The sequence below is a fragment of the Zalophus californianus genome, chromosome 1 (genome assembly GCF_009762305.2).
Source record: "Zalophus californianus isolate mZalCal1 chromosome 1, mZalCal1.pri.v2, whole genome shotgun sequence".
NCBI classification, from domain to species: domain Eukaryota; kingdom Metazoa; phylum Chordata; class Mammalia; order Carnivora; family Otariidae; genus Zalophus; species Zalophus californianus.
This window is the reverse complement of record NC_045595.1, coordinates 21,065,147-21,088,516: the sequence shown is the minus strand read 5'-3', so window position 1 is coordinate 21,088,516 and position 23,370 is coordinate 21,065,147. Positions and strand designations below refer to the sequence as shown.

Sequence of the window (23,370 nt, the reverse complement as noted above, 5' to 3'; positions counted from 1 at the left end):
CTTTCCCGTCTCTCCTCCTGTAAACCCTCATCTCGGTGGAGGTGATCTCTGTTGGTATTTTTTTCTCATTCAGAATTTTCCCAAGACATAATTGTGAGGTCACCATTACAGATTATAGTCATGGAATTCAGTGAAATTTTCATTTATTTCTTATATGGTAAGCAGCAAGGAAGAACTCTTTTGACCAAGGAGATGGCCAGCTATAAATTAAACGTGTCTGCAAAACAGTAACTATTGAATCACATGTTCCTGGCTTCCAGAAACCTTGAGGAGTTAACCAGATGCAATGTCTGATGCGCTATAAGAGCTTTCTGTCTTACAGTCTACCCCAAAGTCAGCCAAAGGCAGTGCAAAGAAGGAAGGCTCCAAACGGAAAATCAACATGAGTGGCTACATCCTGTTCAGCAGTGAGATGAGAGCTGTGATTAAGGCCCAGCATCCAGACTACTCTTTTGGGGAGCTCAGCCGACTGGTGGGGACAGAATGGAGAAACCTTGAGACAGCCAAGAAAGCAGAATATGAAGGTAAATAGAGACTAGGCGCAACTGTCTCAGCTTTCTAAGCAAGGGGGTGTTTTCAGGAATGCACGTGCGTAGACAGGTTTTACTCTCTTGTTCTTACCACTTGCACATGAACTTTGTGTTGGGGACTGTCTCAGATGCTCCCATCTAGCAGTTTAAATGCCAGCCTTGTCCTGACTGAGCAAGCAGTGCCCCTGACTTGGCCTTTGATCCTGGTGGGGTTGTTTTGTTTTGTTTTTTCTTTTTCCCGAAAAATTTCTCCAAAATTTTGCTATTAAAAATTGCATGGTTTCTTCTTTCATTGAGTCCTGTAAGCACACATGTGTTGAGCTGGGGAATGATTGTACAAGGATGTTAAATTAGAATTTTGGTTAAAATTCATCTGAAAGGGGGCTTTCAAAATCAGGATTGATTGTGGCTCTTGATAAGCCACATGTTTAAGCTCCAGGCTGAGGCTTGGCTGAAAGCGCTTCTTTTCCTAGGCCAGTCCTGGCCTGTGCTATGTCTGCATTCATAGCTACTTTTAAGGCACTTGAAGTCTCTCATAAAGCTCAATTGCCTTCATTTTCCTTTTACTCTATAATTAAATCATTTTGGGCCATGAGCTATCATTTAAAGATTTGGTGGTTCTTAGCCTTTAGGGACAAGTACTTGAGAGAGATTTTGGGTTTTTTTGTTTTGTTTTGTTTTTAATGTCAGGCATACCTGTAATAAAGAAATGAATAATGAACATTCGCTTAGGCAGGACTCTTGCCTTTGGAGCTCTATTTTTCCATTTGGAATTGTATATAATAGTTCATTTTGCCAGTTTAGAACTGTCTCTCAGTGGTTCACCACTGTGGTCAACCATTACTCATCTTGGCCAGGTCTAAATCCATTATTTTCCAGTAAACATAAAGAAATTCATTATTAAGGCCTGCCTCCTTTATTGAAGTTTATGGTGTTTCCAAAGAAATTTTTAAAAAAAAGATTTTACTCCTTTCATTTATACCAGTTGATTGATAATTATAAAATTAACTGATAGACTTCCCCAAAGATTTTCTGCAGAATCCTAATCCTACAAAATGTTCAGCCAGAAAAACCTGTGTGGCAAAACCAGTTTGAGAAGTACTCTAGACACTTTGACTCTTGGAAACTTACAGTGCATATTCCCATATTAAAGTCTTTAAGACCTACAGTAAACACCTGTTTTTTTTTCAACTGGCATTTTCTGGAACTTGACCAAGTATTCATATAATACCTTTTAATATTGTAAAGAACAAATAATTTGCAGAACACTCTTTAAGAAACTCTAGTCAGTTCCATAAGAACCTCAAACTTTGGGGGAAAAAAAAAACACCTCGAAATTTGTAGAGCTTTGATATTTCTGACCTTAATGAAAGTTAAGACCAAATATATCCCTCCATTGGAGGAGGATTGGAAATAAAGCTCACGTGGGTGTAAAGCCCAGTCTAGAGCAAATGAAGCCCAGACTATGGCTGGTTTTTTAGACTTGAACAAGAAAGACAAATGTATCTGGATGTAGTATAAAAGTAAAAACCCTGAAGCAGGGCTGAAGAGAGGGAGAAATGATGGCTTCTAGGGAAGTCTCCCAAATTCCAAGGAAAGTGTGAAATTCAGGGAAAATTGAGTGAGATGAGTTGTGTATGACTCAGCAGTGTCTGCCTTTTGTTGTTTTGACCAAAACCCAATTTGGGTTTGAATTCAAAACCCAAAGTTTGGAATTTGGCTGGCTTCATTTAACAATTCTCTATTCCAGCACAGCCCGTTGGGCTCTTCCCAGAAAGAGCCAACACATAGCCAGTCCAATATCTGAAGCACAGATCTGAATTTTTCTTTTTTCAACTTTTTTTTTTTTTTGCTCTCCCATTTTACTGTCATTTGTGTAATGAAAATACTAGAATTTAATGTGGGGGTCTAGGTCATTCAATGTTTTTTTTTTACTGCTAGCAAAAGGAAATGGGTTGTTCAAATGGCCTTTGTCCCTCACACTCATTGTACAGAGGATCTGTAAACTGGGACAGTGTTAGTGAGTGATGACTAGCCTATCTAGGCAACTCTGTCGCAGCCTAGGAAGCTTTGACTTGCTTGACTTTCACATTCTTACACACTAACGGAGGACTGGAGCTGTTGCTTCTTGATTCTCTTTAAAGCCATGGGATCTCGAGCTATTTTCCACTCCTTAGATCAGCCAACGGTAGTCTTTTGAATTCCATGTTGGAGGGTTAATGTGTGGCAGTGGAATGTGCTGTCATGAGTCAGGGCCACATGTTGCTGGTTCTCTCTGTAGCCTTGGACAAGTCACTACCTGTCTCCCAGCCTCAGTTTGCCCCTGTGAGGAGTGAGGAGGCTTTCCTATTTATGAATGGTGAAGCAAAATAAGCCCTGTATTGTGGGTGTTTGGGGAATACACATTTCTAGAGTTTTCTAGTAAGGGTCCAGGCTGCTAGCTCCCAAAAAGACTGGGAATGTGATCGTTGGGGACTACTGGCTATGGAGGTGCAGGACAGGGCAGCTCAGCGGAGTAAGGGCTGTAGCAAGGCGTGTTCCACAGCCCAGAACTGGCACAAGCAAATGCTCCTCTTGCATTTTGGATGAAATAAGAGTGAATCCTTGGAACTTTTGCTGATTTAGGATGATTTATGGTCAGTATTGAACTGCTCAGCTTCAGGAAACCTGGTTCTCTCAGTACATATCCATTGCTTCATATGTGTATACATATTCCCTGCTTTGAATGACTGTAGCCTAGAGTATCATACATTTTTTTTCCATTGGGGTTTATTAAACATGACCTCTTGGCTTCATTAGGGTATAGGAAGTAGTGTTTATTTTCCCTAAAACCTTGTGGAGGAAGCAGTAAGCTACTTTTCCCTTACAGAGTTAATTTTCTTCAGCTGCTAAACCCCATGACACTTATGACAGGAGTCCTCAAATCATAGTAAAATTGGGTGCAAGAAATCAGGAAAGTAGTGTAAGTAACAATTGTGCCAAAAATTATAATGGGCCATGGAATCGCTTCATGTTGAAATTATAAATAATTTGTAATGCTATTAATACTAGAATAATGGTAGCGCTTCTCATCTTCAGGGTGCCTTGTGAGATTAACCACGTTGGTTACGCTGGTGACGTGTTTAAATAAAACCTGTGCTTTCTGAATGTGTGTTGCAGTCTTAACATTCTTGAAATCTTTGCAGACCAGTTCTCAAGATGGGATAGGAAAGCTGGACTCTAGGTTACCGAGTGAAATCGGCCCGACTCCTCCTGTGTTGAGACTAGTCATCTACCGTTCCTTCCGTTGAGACAGAACTGTTGCCTGTGTTTTTACTAGTCCTGTTGAATGCAATGGATGGTATTTTGAATTCCTGGGTTAAAAACAGAATTGAAAATCTGAAATGCCTTTACAGAGCGGGCAGCTAAAGTTGCTGAGCAGCAGGAGAGAGAGCGCGCAGCACAGCAACAGCAGCCGAGTGCTTCTCCCCGAGCAGGCACCCCTGTGGGGGCTCTCATGGGGGTGGTGCCACCACCAACACCAATGGGGATGCTCAATCAGCAGTTGACACCTGTTGCAGGTAAAAACAGGAGCTAAGACCATTTTTTTCCACTTTAAGAAATTCCTTCATTTTTTTTTTTTCTCCAATGAGGAGTAGGCCACAGTCTCTAGGCTTTTCTCATGGCAGAGTCAAAGTTTGAAGTCGTCCATGTCGTCCTTATATCGCCTCTCCCATATGGGCAATGCCTCCCCTCTGCCCCAGAAATGGGCCCTGGGCCCAACCCTGGGAATTGGTAGGGAGCAGCTCTAGCCTGGCTGTGGACATGGTCTGGCGATATTCTCCACCCCAGACTGCTCTTGATGTAGAGCGCTATAGCAGAACACATAAACAGACCCTGAATTCTGTTCTGGAGGGACTCCGGAGAGAAAACACAAAACTAGCGTTCAGGTGATGTCGATTCTCCCGTCTCATTCCAGTATTCAGTTTGCCTTGTTCTGCTGCAGCCATCCTTAAAAGACTGACCATTTAAAAGGATTTTTGACAATGAATTGTAAATCCTTTCTTGGTCACTAGTGTGCATGACTGCTAAGTGGAATACAAAGTCCTTATTCAATTCATTGTGCCCACTCTGTAATGCTTTTCTATTTAATTACATTAAACTGCATTTTCTGTTAGTATCCCAGTCACATATTTTTAAAAAAAGACAAGAAAATGATGAATGTGGTTTGCTTGTGTGTGTTGTCTCTGGTTCTGGTGGCCATAGCAAATTTGGCTATTCTTGGATTGAATATCCTCGTCTGACCTGTCTCCAGTGAGGAGCCCGAAGACCACTTCTCGGGTCCCTCCCTCGTGATCCCCCTAGGCCTGGGGAGGTCCATACAAACCACCCGAGTGTCTTCTTAAGCAAGTGGTCTGACCTCTTTTCGCAGGGAGTCCAAGACAGTGTTGTTCAAGGCAGGCTCATTGGGATGCTGTTTTTGTATTTGCTTTTGAAGGAAGAGTAGCATAGGGTAACTTCTCCATTGTCGCTCCTTCCTTTTGTGATGGCAGGTTCTCAGATGCACTGTCGCTGAGCTCAGCACTTGCACTCGCCAGAGCACATCTGAATCATGGCTTTTCAGTACTTTCAGTGTAACTGACGTTGATCTAACAAATCTCATAATCGCCTGCTCTATTCCATGGCCCATTTTGGTTAACGGGGTTCCAGAGGGTTTTAGAAATCAGGCCTTGAACATGGGGACTTTGAAAGTTAGAATTCCCTCGTTGACGTCCTGTTTTGTTCTGTTTGATATGTGATATTGTAGCACTGTGCCCTAGACTAAAAAGCCCGGGGACACATTAACAAAATGAATTCAAACAGCTAAAAATATTAAAACACAGCAGCTGCAGCATTTTAGCTCCCTGTTGGGGAATAACATCACAGCGCTCTCATGGGTGAGGAGGTGGGACCCCTTCTAGAAAGACCCTGCTCCATTATTAAGCATATGCTGCCCAGATTCCGAAGGGCCATGGGAGTGAAGGGCAAGCAAGTGTTCTCTACAGGCACCAGTCTTTGGTCCACAGTGGGAACTTTGCAGCTGAGAGGGTGATTTTTCATGGGTTTACAGATTGCTTAGGGCCTAAGTCTTAGCCTTGTTGCTGTCTGAGACCAGCTTTGCTTACAAGCATTAAAGCTCATTTGAACACATGTGACTGGGATAATAAGTGCCAAAGTACAGTTTAATGAAGACAAGTGTCATGTCTTTCAGTTCTTAATAATTTCTTCAACCACAGCCCATGAAGGCTGCGTTCAGATGGGCTTTTGTAATTGAAAGCAAAGCCTCCTAACTTTCTTAAACTCCCACCTACTTATCCCTAAAGCTGTATCTGATGGTGTGGTTAAAAGGCAGTTTGGTAGCTTTGGATCTCCTATGTTTAAGATGACAGTGTCTGTACAAAAGTAGTTTTTACTCTCTGAACTCTCATTTTTGAAAAATGAAACTCAATCCTGTTTCATGTATAGAGGTATTATTTAAAATTCGCTTTACTGGTTTGTGTAATTGTAAGTTTTTCAGTCAGCTTAGATATGACTAACGAAGCAGGCTGAATCAATCTCACAATTTTCAGTAATTTTATAGCTTCAAAAGACTAAATCTTTATAAACAAGTACCTTTCAAATAATCCTTGAGGGAAAGTCAAAGAGTAAAATCCTTAGAATCTGGAGTTTCCACTGTTTCCCAGGGTCCCTCTACAAAGAGTATTTTATAAAAATGAGCTTTGGCACCAATCCCTCAAGCCTCCCTTTGTGCAAGAAGCTGTGACCAAAGATGATTGCATTTTTGGGGGGAGTCTTAGGTTCTGTTTATTGTGATAATTTCAAATCCCAGAAGAGTCAAGTTGTTTTTCTTGCTTAAAAAAAATGTCGTGTGGCTTTAAAGGTCTTTTATAGGTGAGTTTTTGACATTTTGAAATTATTTTCTTCCTTTCACTCCTTTTGCCAAAAGTACTTGTTTCTTGAAACTCTTCCCTAGCCAGCAGAAAATATTTTGTGTTGTGAAAATGCACTTTGAAAATAAAGGAATAAAAGCCTCTGTTCACAGAAATTCTGTACCTCATTTAAAATGTTCCCTATTAACCGAAGGTCTATGTGAGGGCTTTTGTGAACTCGGAGACAGAAGTGACAATTGCATTTTCTCATGCCAGCAGAGCCTGATTCTCCAGCCATTCCTTCTGAGGTCTGCGTGCCCACTACCAAGTGACCTGGGCTTAGTTTGGCTTGGGAGGGTTTAGGTTTTATCTTTATTTTACATGTTTTCTGAGATCTAAAGATGAAACATCATCCATTGTGATGGCTCTTCTCTGTTCCCCAGCTCAAGCCCGAGCATGATCCATTTATACCAGTAGTGGTGGGGCTAGAAGGGAGGAGGAAGCCTTGAAAAACTCTCGACCCCCCTTGCCCCACCCCCAGCTGGAGAACCATGCTTTGTGATCAGGGCTGTGCGCCTCATTTCCCTCCATTCCAATTTCCCCTCATGTGTACCCATGATAGGCATATGAGTGTGGGCAGAGTGGAGTGATGGGGTTTCTACTGATCAATTAGAACCGCAGTCGCAGAACTGGTCACTCTGTTTGAACAGCTTGCAATAATCATGACCTTGGGAAGGCTGTTACTGGAACTCCTCTTTATTATTATTTCACTGAAAACATGCAGCGTATTTATCCCAGGGAAAATAACTACAAATAATAATATACTAAGTACTAATTCATCCACAGATGTTGGATTGCATATTTGTAACTTTTTATTTTGTTCATTATTGCAACAAAATAATTACACTAATTGCCGTTATTATCATGCAGTACTAAGGGCGCTTTATTCATTGGTAGTGCATGTGGGGGGATTTGTTATTACTTAGCTCATGTTGCATGTTAATGATGCATGTCTGAAATTTGTTGTGTCCTTCAAGGCATGATGGGTGGCTATCCGCCAGGCCTTCCACCTTTGCAGGGCCCAGTTGATGGCCTTGTTAGCATGGGCAGCATGCAGCCACTTCACCCTGGGGGGCCTCCACCCCACCATCTTCCGCCAGGTGTGCCCGGCCTCCCGGGCATCCCACCACCGGGTAAGAACTTCATCCTCGTTCACTCATTAATCTCACCTTCATATTCTCTTTTTTCCTCCCTCAGCCAGTTGTTCCAGGAGGTACCTGCTGCCCACTATGGGCAGGCCTGTCCTCACTGAGAATCCCAGGGCTGTCAGCAGCAGGCCCTGTCCTGTGTATTGAGCAGGCAGCTCAGCACCCGTGTCCCTGGGCACCTGACTGCCTAGTGGCAGCACAGGACACATGGCAGAGACCAGACTCAGCAGACCACGGGGTAGAAGGCCTACTCGCACACCACTCAGACAATTTGACATGTGCTCAGAAAGCCAAATACAGCCTAGAAGGCCATGCCCTCTTTTATCAGTGAATGAGGTTTCCCAAATTGCTAGTTCTGAGTCACATATAAAAGCATCTTTGGTCCTGAGTGCACTTCTTCCTCTGGTTCAGTTCTCATTGAAAGATTGTCTTCTTATAGAATCCTTGCTTCATCTCCTGCTTCTCAAACAGCCCTTCTAAGGGGATTGCAGAGTCACTGATGATGATGAAGAAATCCTTCAGTCAGTCATTCTAGGAACAAAAAGGAGGGAGGGAACAAATTTGCAATGAACACACTTTCTGTATGTGAGTCCCCTAAGAAGTATGACATAACATTTTAAAGAGCAGCATAGCCCCACCCTACTGACTGTGGACACTGATTTCTCTCTCAACAGAAGCTCAGAATTTATTTCATGTGGAAACACATAAATGGAGTTCAGGAAGCGCTAGAGGTTTACTTTATAATTAGTAGTTGAAATATTGTGAAAGGAAAATCACAGGCTCCCGTATTAATTGCCATCATATGCAAAAGAACTGGGCTTTAGCTATAATCTGGTTGGAGGGAATGTGACCTGAAGATAACTTAGAATAGCATTTGGTCATTATCCAGAATATCAGCTAAGGGCCTGGCCCAGATGACAAAATGTAGAGATGTTAGATTTGCTTACACCAGTAGTGGGTTATATGGAGTTCCCCCAGTGGTCCCTCAGAGGTACACCCAGTCCAGCAGTGTGCAGGGTAAGTGAGCCTGGGGCTTGGTCTAGAGCCTCCAGCCACACTCCTGTAAGTATTGCTTAGAGAATGGCCAGAACTCCATGCACACATGTTTGATCCAGATGTACCCAGAGGAGGAAATGTTTATGGGAGTGGGTGCTTCATTATGGAAACAATGGACTGTGTGTGAGTTGCAGTGCCAGTCAGTCATAAAATGGGTGTGCCCGTGTGGCAGGTAGAATTGGCCTTCATTCTCTGCCCTCTCACCCTGGCATAGGGTATCTGACTGACTCAGACCAGGTTGGAGTTGACTTTTAGGTGTATGTTGTACTCACTGGGAGCCACGTCTAAGGCCAGTACCCTTTAAGTAGCAGATACCTTTTGGTGGGTATCGGGCATACCGTGTCCCTTTCCCCATCTTCGGGTTCTAAATTGCAATTGAAGGACGGACACACACACACACACACACACACACACACACACACTTGATTTTAGGGAGACAAGGAGGAACCCCTCTTAGTGCCCACACGTGTACGCATGTGGGTGTGCACACACACACACACACAAACAGGCATCCGTCGGTTTAGGCTTTGAGGAGAGGACTCAGGGAACTCTGGTGACTCAGTCCACATTCTCACTGACTTCCCCCTTGCATGGCATCTGTAAACAGGAAGCAGGGACGGGCACTCACACAAGCACAAACATGCACACGCACGCACACACACATCTGCTCAGGCTTTGAGGAGAGGAGGACTCGGGGATCTCCTCTGGTGACCAGCCCACATTCTCACTGGCTGCCCCCTTGCATGGTACTTGTAGACAGGAAGCAGAGGGAATTGCTGAGTTGTTTGTGCCCTGCAAAATTTGAGAAAGGCAGTTCAGGGAGGCCCCCTGTGTTGTGGGGTCTGAGGAGGGGGAGTGTCCTGGAGAGGGGGGGTTCACAGGGGTTGTTAATATGTTGCTGGAGCAGCAGCTTACCCACCACAACCTCTTAAACCAGTCACGAGTAATCGTGAGGATCCTGCTATGGTGATCCAAGTAAACTTCTGGGTACTTAACAAAAATCCCTGCTTTGTAAACAGAAAGCTTATTTTTACTTATTACTTCCTCTCTAACAAATATCTAATACTTCCCAGAAGTGGCCTTTAGCAGTTCTGGATCTTAGAATAGTGGACTGGTTCTGCCTGGCCAAAATAGCAACATTTTGAATCCGAGAAACTAGTATATGAGGTGAGCTCCTTTTGAGCCTTCTTGGCAGCCAGCAGGACTTGTGTAAAGTTTAAACAGCAGCTCACCAGGGTTTTGACTATAGCTTAGTAGTTTTTAACCAACTGGGACCCTTGTTTATTTCAGCATCTGTTCAGTGAATGGACGGTCCTGAGATTGCAACAGCCCCAGACACTAAATTTAGGACATCTCACCATTATCAGCTAGTACCTATGGGACAGAAATTGCTTGTGAGGAATCGTCAAGGGAAGTTTACAAAATTATTAGCAGGTACAGAGTACAGATACAGTAGGACCATGAAATGTCTTTGTCATTTTTGCACCTGAAGTGATAGCAGCGAGGTTGACCTGCTTCCAGTTGATCCTTTTCACAGTATCACTCTACCAGATGGACGTGCCCTGCCTGCCAGCATTAGTGACTCCCGTTAGAAGCAGAGGTGCTGGGGGCCTGTGAGAGGGCAGCAGGGATGTGCCTCCAGGCTCCACGGGCCTCATTGAACTGTGCCCTTGCACAGCCTCTTCCCTTGTGTCCCTGGTGTCCTCGTTCACTGCCTGCTGCTGAGCCCGACTGCAGTACCATTACTGCCAGAATGAGACCTGGGCTTCAGTGGCAGGAAAATGTGTTGTCAGAAGAAAAATACTTTGAAAATAGAGATGTAGTCCGACTATAGCTGACCTAGGGGAATACTAGAATTTTATGCAGGGTTCAGAGCATTTCTAAGCCATGAATAATTAATGCACATCTGACAGATTATACTGGCATTATACTTAAAATACTAGAAAACAACAGAATGTGAGTTTTCCATGTGAATGCTGCATCCCATTTTGGGTGCGTAGGGTTCCTATCCACAAAAACTCAAGGACAGAGATCCATAGGTTTGCATTATAAATGGCATCGTTTCTTATCAGTAGTTTTTCAGTAGTCCTCTCAACCCAGAGCCTCTAACTGTGCCATTGCATTCTGAATTATAGGTGTGATGAATCAAGGAGTGGCCCCTATGGTGGGGACTCCAGCACAAGGCGGAAGTCCGTACGGACAGCAGGTAAGCCTCTCAGTTGGATTTTCTAGGACTCGACAGAATTCAAGTTACGCTCTTTCTCAGAGCACGTGCCAAGTGTTTTTTTTCCCCTCACCATGTGCTCTGTGCTCTTTCAGGTAGGAGTTTTGGGGCCTCCAGGGCAGCAGGCACCACCTCCATATCCTGGCCCACATCCAGCCGGCCCCCCTGTCATACAGCAGCCAACAACGCCCATGTTTGTGGCTCCCCCACCGAAGACACAACGGCTTCTCCACTCAGAGGCCTACCTGAAATACATTGAAGGACTCAGTGCTGAGTCCAACAGCATTAGCAAGTGGGACCAAACCCTGGCAGGTAAGGAGTCCTTCTCAACAAGCCTTTGTGAAATCTCACTGCTATTGGCATTATATTGTGGGATAGATACCCACTTTTCTCAGAGAGGTAAAATAAATTCTGTATTTAATAGAAGGGTTTGAAGCTTTTTTGTATATTGACATCACACACTGAAAGTGGTGGTGTTTTTGTTGAATTTCTAAGTTTTGTCGTAAACATCACTGCTATCTTTTAAGTATATTCTGAATTTTTTTCAGTTCTTTTTTAGGCATTTGGACATTAATATAGATGCATTTGGGTAAATTAAAAATTCCTTCAGTTCAGGGGCACCTGGGTGGCTTAGCCGGTTAAGCGTCTGCCTTCAGCTCAGGTCATGATCCCAGGGTCCTGGGATAGAGCCCCACATCGGGCTCCCTGCTCAGCGGAGAGTCTGCTTTTCCCTCTCCCTCTGCCTGCCGCGCCCCCTGCTTGTGCTCTCTCTCTCTCTCTCTGTCAAATAAATAAAATCTTAAAAAAAAATTCTTTCAGTTCAACTTTTAAAAAAGAAAAAAATATTGGAAAACCTGTTTCAGTTAACCTGTTGAGTTACTTATTTAGTTCAGTGGTCTTAATGTGTTTTCAGTACATACTAAAATAACTTGGCTGGGGGCTCTGGGTGGCTCAGTTGGTTAAGTGTCTGACTCTTAATTTCAGCTCAGGTCATGATCTCCAGGTCGTGAGATCGAACCCCGAGTCAGGCTTCACGCTGGGTGATGCACCTAGCACTTTAAGATTCTTTCTCCCTCTGCCCCTCCTCCCTATAAAATTAAATTAAATTAAATTAAAATAAAATAACTTGGCTGCTTTCTGGAAAGAAAGGTACAAGTTCCTACTCATCATTCTTCATTTCTTCTTCTTTTTTATTTTTTTTCTTTTAGATTTTATTATTTATTTATTTAAAGAGTGCCAGAGTGCAGGAGCAGGGGGAGGGGCAGAGGGAGAGGGAGAAAATCTCAAGCAGACTCTAAGCTGAGTGCAGGGCCCCATGTGGGGCTCGATCTCACAACCCTGAGATCATCACCCATGAGATCATGACCTGAGCTAAAAATCAAGTGTTGGATGCTTAACCAACTGAGCCATCCAGGTGCCTCTCATTCTTCATTTCTAAACCAAATTTGATCATTTGATTTCTTTCAGAATAATAGGTATGTTTTCCCTTTCCTCACATTTTCCTTTTTAGCAACCTTTGTTAACACTGAAGAAATTAGTAATTTTCTTTAAAGATTTATTTATTTATTTGAGAGAGAGCAGTGGGGAGGGGCAGAGGGGAGAGCGAGAGTCTTAAGCAGACTCCACACTGAGCTTGGAGCCCAGTGTGGGGCTGGATTCCGTGATCCTGCGACCATGACTTGAGTCGAAACCAAGAGTTGGATGATTAAACCGACTGCACCACCCGGGCGCCCCTGAAGAAATTATTAATCATCAGGACTGCCTGCAACACAGTATTAGTGATCAGATCTTTAGGTGTTTGTGCAACTCTTATGTTCCCATTCATAGAGAATTATGTTATATTGTGCAGCTCTTTTGTTAAGTCATTATTATAAATTAGAAAATTTCTGGGGCGCCTGGGTGGCTCAGTCGTTAAGCATCTGCCTTCGACTCAGGTCATGATCCCAGGGTCCTGAGATCAAGCCCCACATCAGGCTCCCTGCTCAGCAGGAAGCCTGCTTCTCCCACTCCCACTCCCCCTGCTTGTGTTCCCTCTCTCACTGTGTCTCTGTCAAATAAATAAAATCTTAAAAAAAAAAAAAGTTTCTAAAATACAAAGCATAAAACAAGACATCCTTAGCTAGGTAGCCTCATACCTAAGTGCATAGTTTTTTAAAAACAAAGATGCCTAATAAAATAAAAGACATTTGCTTGGAAATACTCTGCAGAGTTAAAATTCATAATACTTAATAAATAATAAATGTTATATGCTAGTCAGACCTTAGGTCTGAGGGGGAAATTGTTACCTTAAAATTCCTACTTTTATTTCTCGTGTGTGCATTTTAATTTTCAGCTCGAAGACGCGATGTCCATTTGTCAAAGGAACAGGAGAGCCGCCTCCCCTCTCACTGGCTGAAAAGTAAAGGGGCCCACACCACCATGGCAGATGCCCTCTGGCGCCTTCGGGATTTGATGCTCCGAGACACCCTCAACATTCGCCAAGCATACAATCTAGAAAACCTTTAATCACATCAATTACGTTTCTTTTATAGAAGCATAAAGAGTTTTGTGGAACAGTAGCCATTTTAGTTACTGGGGGCGGGGGGAGGAACAAAGGATGGTAATTTTTATTGCATTTTACTGTACATCACAAGGCCATTTTTATATAAGGACACTTTTAATAAGCTATTTCAATTTGTTTTTGTTATATTAAGTTGACTTTATCAAATACACAGAGATTTTTTTGCATATGTTTCCTTCGTTTAAAACCAGTTTCATAATTGGTTGTATATGTAGACTTGGAGTTTTATCTTTTTACTTGTTGCCATGGAACTGAAACCATCAAAGGTTTTGTCTTGGCTTGGGATTTTGGTTTTTGGTTTTTGGTTTTGTTTTTTTATAAAAGAACAAACAAAATGAAAAAAATATACACACGCGCGTGCGCACGAGAGTTTACAGATTAGTTTAAGTTGACAATTAAATGTGAAGTTGGTCCTAGTTTACATCTTACAGAGGGGAGTGCACTGGTGTCTGCTTCATGTACCTGAGTATCTTGAGCCACTTCAGCAAAAGCTGTTTTGTATAGGTGAAGTGAAAGGTTGTTATTTCAGGTTACAGGTGTTTGGCAGACCTGGCACATTTGCTCTGTTAACTCAAGAGACTTGCTCCAGAAATCTGAAGTCAGTGCTGTGCATCCTTCTGAAGCTGGTGCGTCTCTCAGACACCTGGACGGGGAGAGCACAGTTTCTTGTGCTGTTAGTCATCTATGGTGTCAGGTATTTTTGCAGAACATGTGCACAACCCTGAATTACCTTTAGTCTTGGCAGGTAAGTTTAAGGGTACTTTTGATCTATTTATATTGAATTCACAATTTATGCCTATACTTGTTGGATGATTTAAAATTTTAAATCTCTTACATGGAAAAAGATTGAAGTTCACCTTGAAGAAAGCATTGAGGTGTGTGCATGGAGGTGATTTATTTTTTAAACCTAACACCTAACCTAACATAGGGAAGGGAGTGCATAGCCAGATATGAGCTGTGTCAGAAGCATAATTGTAAAAAAGGGTAGATTGTCTACATAAGCAAGTATGTTTTCGTATCTATTTCCTCACCAGATGTGGCATTTTTTTCCTTCGCTAAGTTTCAGCGTTGTAATTCTCAACCAGAAATTTGAGGCTTTCTAAAATGTTTTTTAAATTTAATTTGTGCTTTTGAATTTCAGGAGAAAGTAATTATAATCTAAGAAAATACTCACTTAAAAAGACCATTATGGATCCCAAACACTTGGGGTTGGCCCTTTCTCTTTCATATGAGCCTCGAATGAACATCTGGAGGCAGCGTATGATGCGCAGACAGGTAGAAAAGCACCACACCTGGATTCCACTCGGTTTTTGAAACCCGTTTTTTTGTAACAAGATTGTTGCCATTTTGGTGGAGCTTCCCTTGCTGTTGTTAAATTGAGAGAGTGACTTTCACGGGATACTTTTTTCTTTTAATCTGGTATGAATCAATACCTGGATATTTAATTGCCATTCTTTCTAAATCATGGGGACAAAAGTGTGTAAAATGGAAACAAGTCTCTTGTATTCTAGATACTTTAAATACAGGAGGCCCTTGTAACTTAATTGCCTATAGTCAACCACTGGATCTCAGTTTGCATCAAGTATTTTAAATGATTCTGAATTTTAAAAAATGTATTGCAGTAGTATGTCAGTACCTTATTGTTAAACTGAATCAGATAAAGAAATCTTCAGTTCCTAGTTATTTGGGCCATTGAATCATCATGGACTGTATAATACAATCAGATTATTTTATTTCTAGACATTCTTGAATTACACCAAAGAACCTGAAATCTAATTTTGGTTAAGTTATTTATTTATTTCATGCACCCATTTTATTTCCCTTTTTAAGGTCTGGATGAGACTTCTTTGGGAAGCTTCTAAAAACTCTTCACTGTGGGCTAGGTGGGGCATTAGAACCCAGGGCACTCCTCCTCCGGGCTCCTTCCCAGTGTCTAGAGGTGCTGTAGAAACCATAGATCCAGCCAGGGGCTTCCCTAAGGCAGTGCAGAGCCGGGCCAGGGGGCCAGTAGGCAGGCCCTAATTACGTTTAAAAAAAAAAAAAAAATCTATGTATTTATTTTAGAATCATGTCTTTCTGTATATTAACTTGGAGAATGTCAGTTAATATTTAGGATATAAGATTTGAGGTCAGCCATTTTCCAAAAAAGATAAGCCAAAAAAAATTTTTTCTAATGTCCTGACTTAAGAAAGTACAAGTGAACTATATACGTCTTTTTTTTTTTCCCCATGAGTTTTAGGAACTAGTGATACGGCTTAGAAAGTTTAATGGCCTAAATGTTTTCAAAATGTAAGTTCATGTGGAAAAGAACTTTATTTGGGGGAAAACCTATAGGTTTAAAATAGTATGTCAGCCAACTGATTTAAAAGGCCTTTGAACTGCTTTGTTTTTGAACCCACCCTTGTCTTCCTATGAGGAAGAACTGAAAGAGGGGACACTTCTTTGTGTGAAATCTCAAACTGGTGTTGTTGGCTTCTGAGCTTGAACATTTTCAGACCTAATTAAAACTTGGTTTATTCTAATTTCTGTATCAAAGGAGGTTTAAGTGGTAACTAGTCTTATAACATGTATGTATCATATGTTTGTTCATTTAAAGCTTTTTAATCCAAATAAAAATGGAGTTTGCAAAGTGATTTGGATTAACCAGGTTTGGTTGTTCTGTTTAAGCTTGTGTCAGATGTTAGGTTCAAGCAGAGTTAATTCCTGCAAGCCTTGATTCTATGCTGACAGGGATATATAGCTGCCAATTTAAGGGAACAAAGCTCCTCGGGTGGAGGCAAAAGTCAGTGAGCAGACCCTGGTTCAGGGCTCAGGCTACATTAGTACCGGCTGAATGCAGTCACACTGCAGCTGGACATGCGCCACGAGGAGCCTCTCAGGCAGGCATTCAGGGAATTCCTAACATGTCCTCATCGTGGGTGGAAATACGGTTGAAATTAAAATTGTAGAGTTACTGATGGTGGAAGGTAAGGAAAGCATGTCTTGTATCATAAAGCTGTGTAAGCCCTTTCAAACAGCTGTCTGTGGCCAGAGGAGACCAGTGACCCAGGTATGTCTTTAACATGCTTATAAGCTCTTAAAGACATGACCACACTTTTAATAGAAGTGTTGGTAAAATCAACCAACTGTTTTCCTCTAATATCACTTTGCAAATCCCTGTGGCTCTGTACCCCTAAGTGTTTAGGGCTGTACTGCCATCTGTGCTCATGAGCATATTTGGAATAATCATTGATGAATAGTTAAACATTCCCACTGAACACTGTGAGCAAACAAATACTGCTGAGTGTTACTCTGTTCCTTTTTAGTGTGGAAGTGTGCTAGATCAGCTGAGTGAAAGTTCAGAACTGAACAAATTAATAGACTTCTTCTACCCCCAGAATAGATGTGGCATTGATATCTTGTGGGTTGCACATAAATGTGACAAGAAATTCCAAATTTAATGCACATGTGTAAAGAGTACGAACTGATACTGTACTGCTTTTCTAGGAGAGAATTGCTTTGAAATACACCATGGCCCAAATGTGGGGTAACTTGGTGTGAAAAATTCAGACTTAAAAAAAGGAGAGGGAGATCAATGTGTTTAAGTTATAACAGCTGAGATTTAGGCAAGACTTCCAGAATAGAGGACAACCCTCTTGGGTCCCCTCCCTCCCCAGGAACTTTGTACTGTCACTTTGCTGTCACTCAATAAACCATGCTTTGCTGCCAAAAAAAATTAAAAAATAAAAAGACTTCCAGAATAGGACTGTTAGACGGATCAAGATAGTAGCCCTTATTTATTGAGAATTTACTGTGTACCTAAGTAACTTTCCCTATCAATTCATTTGATAAAGTGAACCTCTAAAGCCCACATTTTACCCATCACCATAGTGGAAGTAAATTTCAAGCAATAAATGCTAATTCAATTTTTGTCATTCTAGAAGTACGGTTTTTAAAATACATGTTATTAAATGTTTTGCCTTGTAGTTTACACTAGGAGGCACTGCAGTTCTGTAATCAGCATGTAAGAGCATTGCTCTTTACATTATTAAAGTCCCCTTAGTAGTTCCTGTGTTTAGTAAGTCAGGTAGAGTCATATTCTCTACTTAGGAGGGTTAAAATTTGTTTTGAGACAAAGTTAAAAAGCTTTCACCTCAGTTAACAAAGGTTAGTTTTTACTCTCTAGCATCCAAACTAATGTGCTCTGAAAGTATCTTCAATTTAATGCAGTAATTGCTTTGCCAGTCTCCTTGCCTTGAAGTGAGACATTTCTTATCTTCAAAGTTTTGTTGTCCTTCAGTAAATGAGCACTCTGATACATATTTTTAAAAAAAAGAAGAAAACTCTAAGGAAGGTTAAACATGAATTTGTAGCGGGTGATTCTCTCTGGGGTGCAGACAGGGAGGTGGGCCAGGGGGGGACCCACAGCAGACACAGAAGTTAGCTGACGGTTTTATTAGTATTTACAACTTAACTTTGAAAAAGGTGTGTAAGTTACATAGTCTCCCTATATAGCAATATAGATATCAACTAAAACTGAGGTGGGGGAAACATGGAATAAGGCCATATAACTGGGAGAATCCTATGACAATTTAATTCCTTATGCTGCAGTCTAACCACTAAAATGCCTATGAGGTTAGGTTCATCAGGAACTATCTAGGCACACAGGTGCACAGGAGAACCTCCTTCCTCTCCCTGGTGCTGTGGGTCATCCCTGGTCTTCACACTTAAGCCATCTCTGAGCAGTGTGACTCTCAGCTGGTGCAGGTAGTGCTTAAAGGAGAGTAGTCAGTGGCTCGCTGTTTATACTGAATTGGTTCTAACATCAGTAAACTAACTTAAATTAGAAAAAAATCCTAGAAAAACTTGGAACATATGTGTGTGGCAGAGATCTTTTAACTTGAGAATACCCTGTGGCCTTAAGCATCTGCTTCTGTATATTCATGAGCAATTGTTAGAAAGCGTTTTGAAACTAGCCTTCTTTAATACAGAGATATGTTCTTGATTAAATAGATGTTGGATGTAGTTACCAAGCATGGATTAAAAGAAAAAAATGGATAAAGCCTTTGTTTTTTCTATCAGCTGACCCAAACTTACTGTGGGTCAAATTACAAAATCTCTCTGAACCTCTAACTTAGCTGAAGTCTGTGGTGGTTTTACGGTTTTGCTTTTCAGTGTGAAGGTTCATTTTCTTAGGGAAGCAGCAGTGTCTTTATCTTTAGCAGCTGGATGAAAACACATCTTCCTCACAGAGGGGTGTGAAGCCTGTCCCCTCTGGAGTTCTCGTGGAGGTCCAGCCCTTGTATGTTAGGGACAGGCAAAGGAAGGGGTTATTTCTGTTCACAAGAGCACCTGACCGGGGTAACGTGTGGTCAGGAATTCCCACCACCCTCGCAAAATGGTAACAGACTGGTAGCTGGCAGAAATGTAATCTGCATAATTATCCTGGTTTAAATAATCTTGTAATAGAGATCTTACTTTTACGTCCATGATTAAATCTGAATTCTGAGAAAAGGAAATTAAGGTTATCAGTTTGTTGCCTGAAACAAAAGACTTCACAAACAATTCAGACTGTACTAAAAAAGCATCCTGCTTGATCCTTGAATTGTTTAAGAAATATTTCATAGAATAGATTCAGTGGACAGGTGTTTCAGGAGGAAATAGTTTTTCCATAAGTGCTGTCCAACAGTGACTTGGGAAGTATTGAAGCAGACAGGAAAACTATAAAAATTTCTTTGTAAAGGCAGTTCTGAAATAAGAACAAGAGATCTGAAAAGTACATTTTCAGAGGAGTTGAAACCAGTAGTGAAATTTCATATTCACTTTATTGACGGCTGAAGTTCAGTCTCTGATGCATTTTCCAGCCTTCTCTGATACTGTCGTTCTGAGGCTTTTCTACGGTAGACATCATCTGTGTCAAATAAAAATTTTACTTAAGACTTTGAAGAAACAGGAATTAAAGGTACTCAGATCTGACTAATTTAACCAACAGTCTAGGTCTGTCAGCTATTTCTGAATCTCATTTTTAACCACGGGAGGTTAACCATGGGAGGGCTGACCTCCCATTCTCATAGTCAGACTTCCTGGACCTCCCCCTCTTCTGTGATAAACCCTCCTGGTTTCCCTCCTTGCCTCTCTGGTCACTCCCAATCACGCTTAAAATGTTGGGATTTGACACTGACTTTTATCACAATCTGCTTTCAAAATAAACTTCATTTAAAACAAAACTTGGGGGCGCCTGGGTGGCTCAGTTAAGCGGCTGCCTTCGGCTCAGGTCATGATCCCAGGGTCCTGGCGGATCGAGTCCCAACATCCGGCTCCTTGCTCAGTGGGGAGCCTGCTTCTCCCTCTGCCTGCCGCTCCCCCTGCTTGTGCTCTCTCTCTCTCTCTCTGACAAATAAATAAAATCTTTAAAAATAACGAGTTAAATGAGGACTATGTTAATGCAGTTCTGGACTTCAATAGCATGGTAAGAGTCCGTATCTTCAAAGATAGGATCATGTCCTAGCACACCTCTTAGCAATGTTTTATGACTTTCCTTACTTCCTTCCCTGCCCGCCCCCCCCCCCCATGGCTATTTTCTCTGAAATCATCCTTAACTGAAGTGCCTCAAAGGCACTTCTCGCCCTTAGGCTCTCTGCGGCTCCCTCACCCACACCCAGGAACTCAAGAGTAGGGAGGTGAGGTCAGTTGCCTTGGTCTCTGCTGCTGCTTTTCCACACTGCTGATTCTGCACCCTCTTCCTTTGCGGCGTTTGCCATTTGCCACAGTATTCTCTGCATGGGCACCTGCCCTCTATTCCCCTTCAATCACTGAAAACACTGGCATCTAGCTCAGGCTCCTTGACCTGTCCCGTGCCATCTTCCCAGGCAACATCACCCACCATGTGGATGAAGCACTAGCCCCCTTCACCTCCTTGACTTCTCCAGTCAACTTCTGCCATCTACTTGCAGTGCTCTCTGAAGTAATAAATTCATCCTGCCCTGACCACAACCTCTACTACCTTTCTAGTCACTCTGTCCTTGGACCTCTGTTAACTTCTTCCCCAGGCACTTGGCCCCTGAATACCGCCTCAGCCCCATCTTGTTCTGTCTTCCTGCTCAAACCAGCTGCAATTCCCTATCAACATCAACTTCTTGACAAACCTTCAAAACCCCAACTACAGATTCATCCAACTGCCCTCCTCCATCCCTCACTCTGCTTGCTTTGCAGTGTGGGGCCAACTAATGCATTTAACTGGGCCCACTGTGATGCCTAACAATCCTGTTTCCTCAGTCATAACCCTGACCCTTCTTCACTTACCCCCAGATAGCCATGAACTTTGGTCACACAGATCAGTCATCAACAAAGAACTATTCCAGCTAACTTCCAAGGGCTACTCCTATGGCCCTGCTCTGATCCCAACCTCTCCTACCTTCCAAAGAACCAGTTATCTGTGGCCTCTCTCCACTACCCTTTCCTGACCAGCATCTTTGTATCTTCAAGTCTCTCCTGGTGGGAAGGAGGGCTGACCTCCCATTCTCATAGTCAGACTTCCTGGACCTCCCCCTCTTCTGTGATAAACCCTCCTGGTTTCCCTCCTTGCCTCTCTGGTCACTCCCAATCACGCTTAAAATGTTGGGATTTGACACTGACTTTTATCACAATCTGCTTTCAAATGACCCACAAACCCAGATCCATGGCCCAGACCTGCCTCCTGAGCTTCAGATCTGTATAACCATCTCTACCTTAGCATGTCCAAAACAGTCCGGACTATCCTGCCAGTGTCCCTGCTGCACCACACCCAACTGTCCTACCAGAAGCCTCCACTCCTCATCTCCTGAGTCCACTCAATGACCAGGCCGTCAGTACCACCTCCCGGGTGTCTCTCAACTCCACTTCTTGGCATCCCATCTGTCCCTACCCACCCAGGCTACCGTCTCAGACCTGAACAACCACACAGCCTAAGTATTCTCGCCTCCTGTCCATAAGAAGCCATTCTCGTGTGTTAATCCACTGCCAATTAAAACCCTTCAATCCTTTGGGTACATTCTTGGTTCTCCAGTCCTTCTGTGGCCCTGCCCAGGCACATTTCTAACCACTTCATCCCTCACTCTGCTTACCTGCAGTCCCTCCAACACAGTAAACATCCACACCATGGCCCCATGTCTGCTTTTACCACTAGCATGAGACACTTTCAACTCCACTAACATTCCCCTCATCGGACTGACCTACTCCATCTTCAGGTCCCACCTGACATGGTAACTCCTGGATGACTTCCCTGTACCATCTGATCCAACTGAGGTACCCCCACCCAAGACTACCATTGCCCCCGCCCCCCCCACACACACACACTTCCCCTCACAGCACTGATCACAATAGTAACTGTCTTTATGTTGGGTCTCTGCCATTAGAGCTCTCTGGAGTGGGGGACTCTCTGCCTTGTTCATTATATACTCTCATGGGTGCTCATTAAATACTGATGAATGGATAAACAAAAGGATTAAATATCTTTGGAAAACACTAATGTAACAATGCTTTTAAAATAAAGGTGGGTGGGGGGCGCCTGGGTGGCTCAGTCACTGGGTGGCTCAGTCAGTTAAGCATCTTCAGCTCAGGTCATGATCCCAAAGTCCTGGGATCAAGCCCCGCAACGGGTTCCCTGTTCGGTGGGGAGCCTGCTTCGCCCTCTGCCTTTGCCTCTGCTTGTGTTCCCTCTCTCAAATAAAATCTTAAAAAAAATAAAATAAGGGTTGGCGGGCGCCTGGCTGGCTCAGTCAGTGGAGCATGCAGCTCTTGATCACAGGGTTGTGGGTTTGAGCCCCATGTTGAGTGTAGAGATTATTTAAAAATAAAGTCTTTTTAAAAGAATTTTTTTTTTTTTACATAAGGGTTGGCAATTCGCAAGTAATACATGTTTCTAGAGAGGGATAAAGCAGAAAGGACCTAGGGGGTGGTAAAGTCTTTCCAGAAGGGGAACTGGGCCTTTCCAGAGCTAGTGTTCCACGAAGCAGAGCCAGGCATTCTTTCCACGGTGCTGGGCCCTGGTGCCAAGGGCTCTGCCCGGCAAAGACAATGGCAATTAGGCCAGGCAGACCGGCTCCTTCCGGGGTTTGGACTGAAGAATCCAGAAGAGGGCTGGCCAATTAGCAGGAGTTTCCATGAATCTTCAGGATCCCACTCCCTTCTACGGTGCCGTGAGCAAGTCTATTCCTTAGGACCAAACGTCACCGGCCCGCAGGGACAAGGGGCAGGTTTGCCAGAAGAGCGGCCAGCGTGGAGTCACGTGCTCTCCCCTGAGAGTGCAGGGAAGGCCTCAAGGTTGGACGCCAATGTGCCTTTGTCGCCCCGCTTACAAGAGGGCCCGGGCCGCGAACGGAACCGCACTTGCCCTTCCGACCACGGTAAAGGCAGCTCAGCGCTCTGAGTGGAATGGGCGGTCTGCAACCTAAGACTGTCCCCCAGGAAAACGGGTCCCTAGCCGCCTCCTGCCTTCCTGAAATGAGACGGACGCTGCTGTACCCCCACTTACAGAAGGTCTCCTGGCCCACACGCAGTTTAATCATAATCCACTCCAACGTTCCTCCCAGGACAAAAAAAAAGGGCAGGAACCTGTAGACGCCGAATCGCTGCTTCCCGGGCACCCGCTGCAGGACCCGCTTCACCTGGGCCCTGGAAAACATGCCCGACTCAGGTCGTGGAGAGGGGGACGGCGGCACCGGGAGCGACTGGAGCGCCCAGCTACAGACGAGCCCGAAGGGCTGGTTGCAGGGATGCCCCAGCCCCGCTGTAACCAAACCGGTGCTGAACTGAAGGAGCCGAGCGCTGAGCCCCCCACCCAGAACCTGGGCGACTCCACCAATCAGACTGCCGTGGGGCTCGCGGACCCGCCAATCCGAATGCGGCGGAACGCGCGTGCTCCGTGAGGTCAAGCCAAGCCGGAGGG

At 43.5% G+C, this 23,370-nt stretch overlaps 2 protein-coding genes across 20 annotated transcripts in view; one reads left to right on the top strand and one right to left on the bottom strand.

Moving 5' to 3' along the window:
* Positions 1–19,175, top strand: part of PBRM1 (polybromo 1) — a 115,948-nt gene extending 96,773 nt beyond the window's left edge. For 8 of the 19 annotated variants that reach the window (XM_027582384.2, XM_027582383.2, XM_027582388.2 and 5 more), the window contains 6 exons: positions 323–524; positions 3,926–4,090; positions 7,456–7,611; positions 10,818–10,888; positions 11,002–11,218; positions 13,239–13,411. In XM_027582384.2, the coding sequence (XP_027438185.1) occupies positions 323–524; positions 3,926–4,090; positions 7,456–7,611; positions 10,818–10,888; positions 11,002–11,218; positions 13,239–13,411 (984 nt within the window). Of the gene's footprint in view, positions 1–322; positions 525–3,925; positions 4,091–7,455; positions 7,612–10,817; positions 10,889–11,001; positions 11,219–13,238 lie in introns of all 19 variants that reach the window. The other 11 variants (XM_027582401.2, XM_027582400.2, XM_027582398.2 and 8 more) reach the window with 5 other exon arrangements.
* On the bottom strand, positions 7,641–23,304 carry SMIM4 (small integral membrane protein 4). Its single transcript, XM_027582420.2, has 3 exons — positions 22,957–23,304; positions 19,269–19,356; positions 7,641–8,157 (listed from the first exon to the last, which is right to left on the bottom strand). Exons 1-3 carry the CDS (start codon positions 23,105–23,107, stop codon positions 8,145–8,147), a joined length of 252 nt encoding a protein of 83 aa, XP_027438221.1. The 5' UTR covers positions 23,108–23,304; the 3' UTR covers positions 7,641–8,144.
* Between the last annotated feature and the right edge of the window lie 66 nt (positions 23,305–23,370).

What these genes read in the sequence shown, in the direction of transcription:
- SMIM4 (XM_027582420.2), bottom strand. Translation starts at nt 23,107, where the DNA reads ATGTTTTCCAGGGCCCAGGTGAAGCGGGTCCTGCAGCGGGTGCCCGGG. An exon ending in TGTGGGCCAGGAGACCTTCT is followed by an intron (nt 19,357 to 22,956) that starts GTAAGTGGGGGT and finishes TATTTGACACAG; the next exon opens with ATGATGTCTACCGTAGAAAA.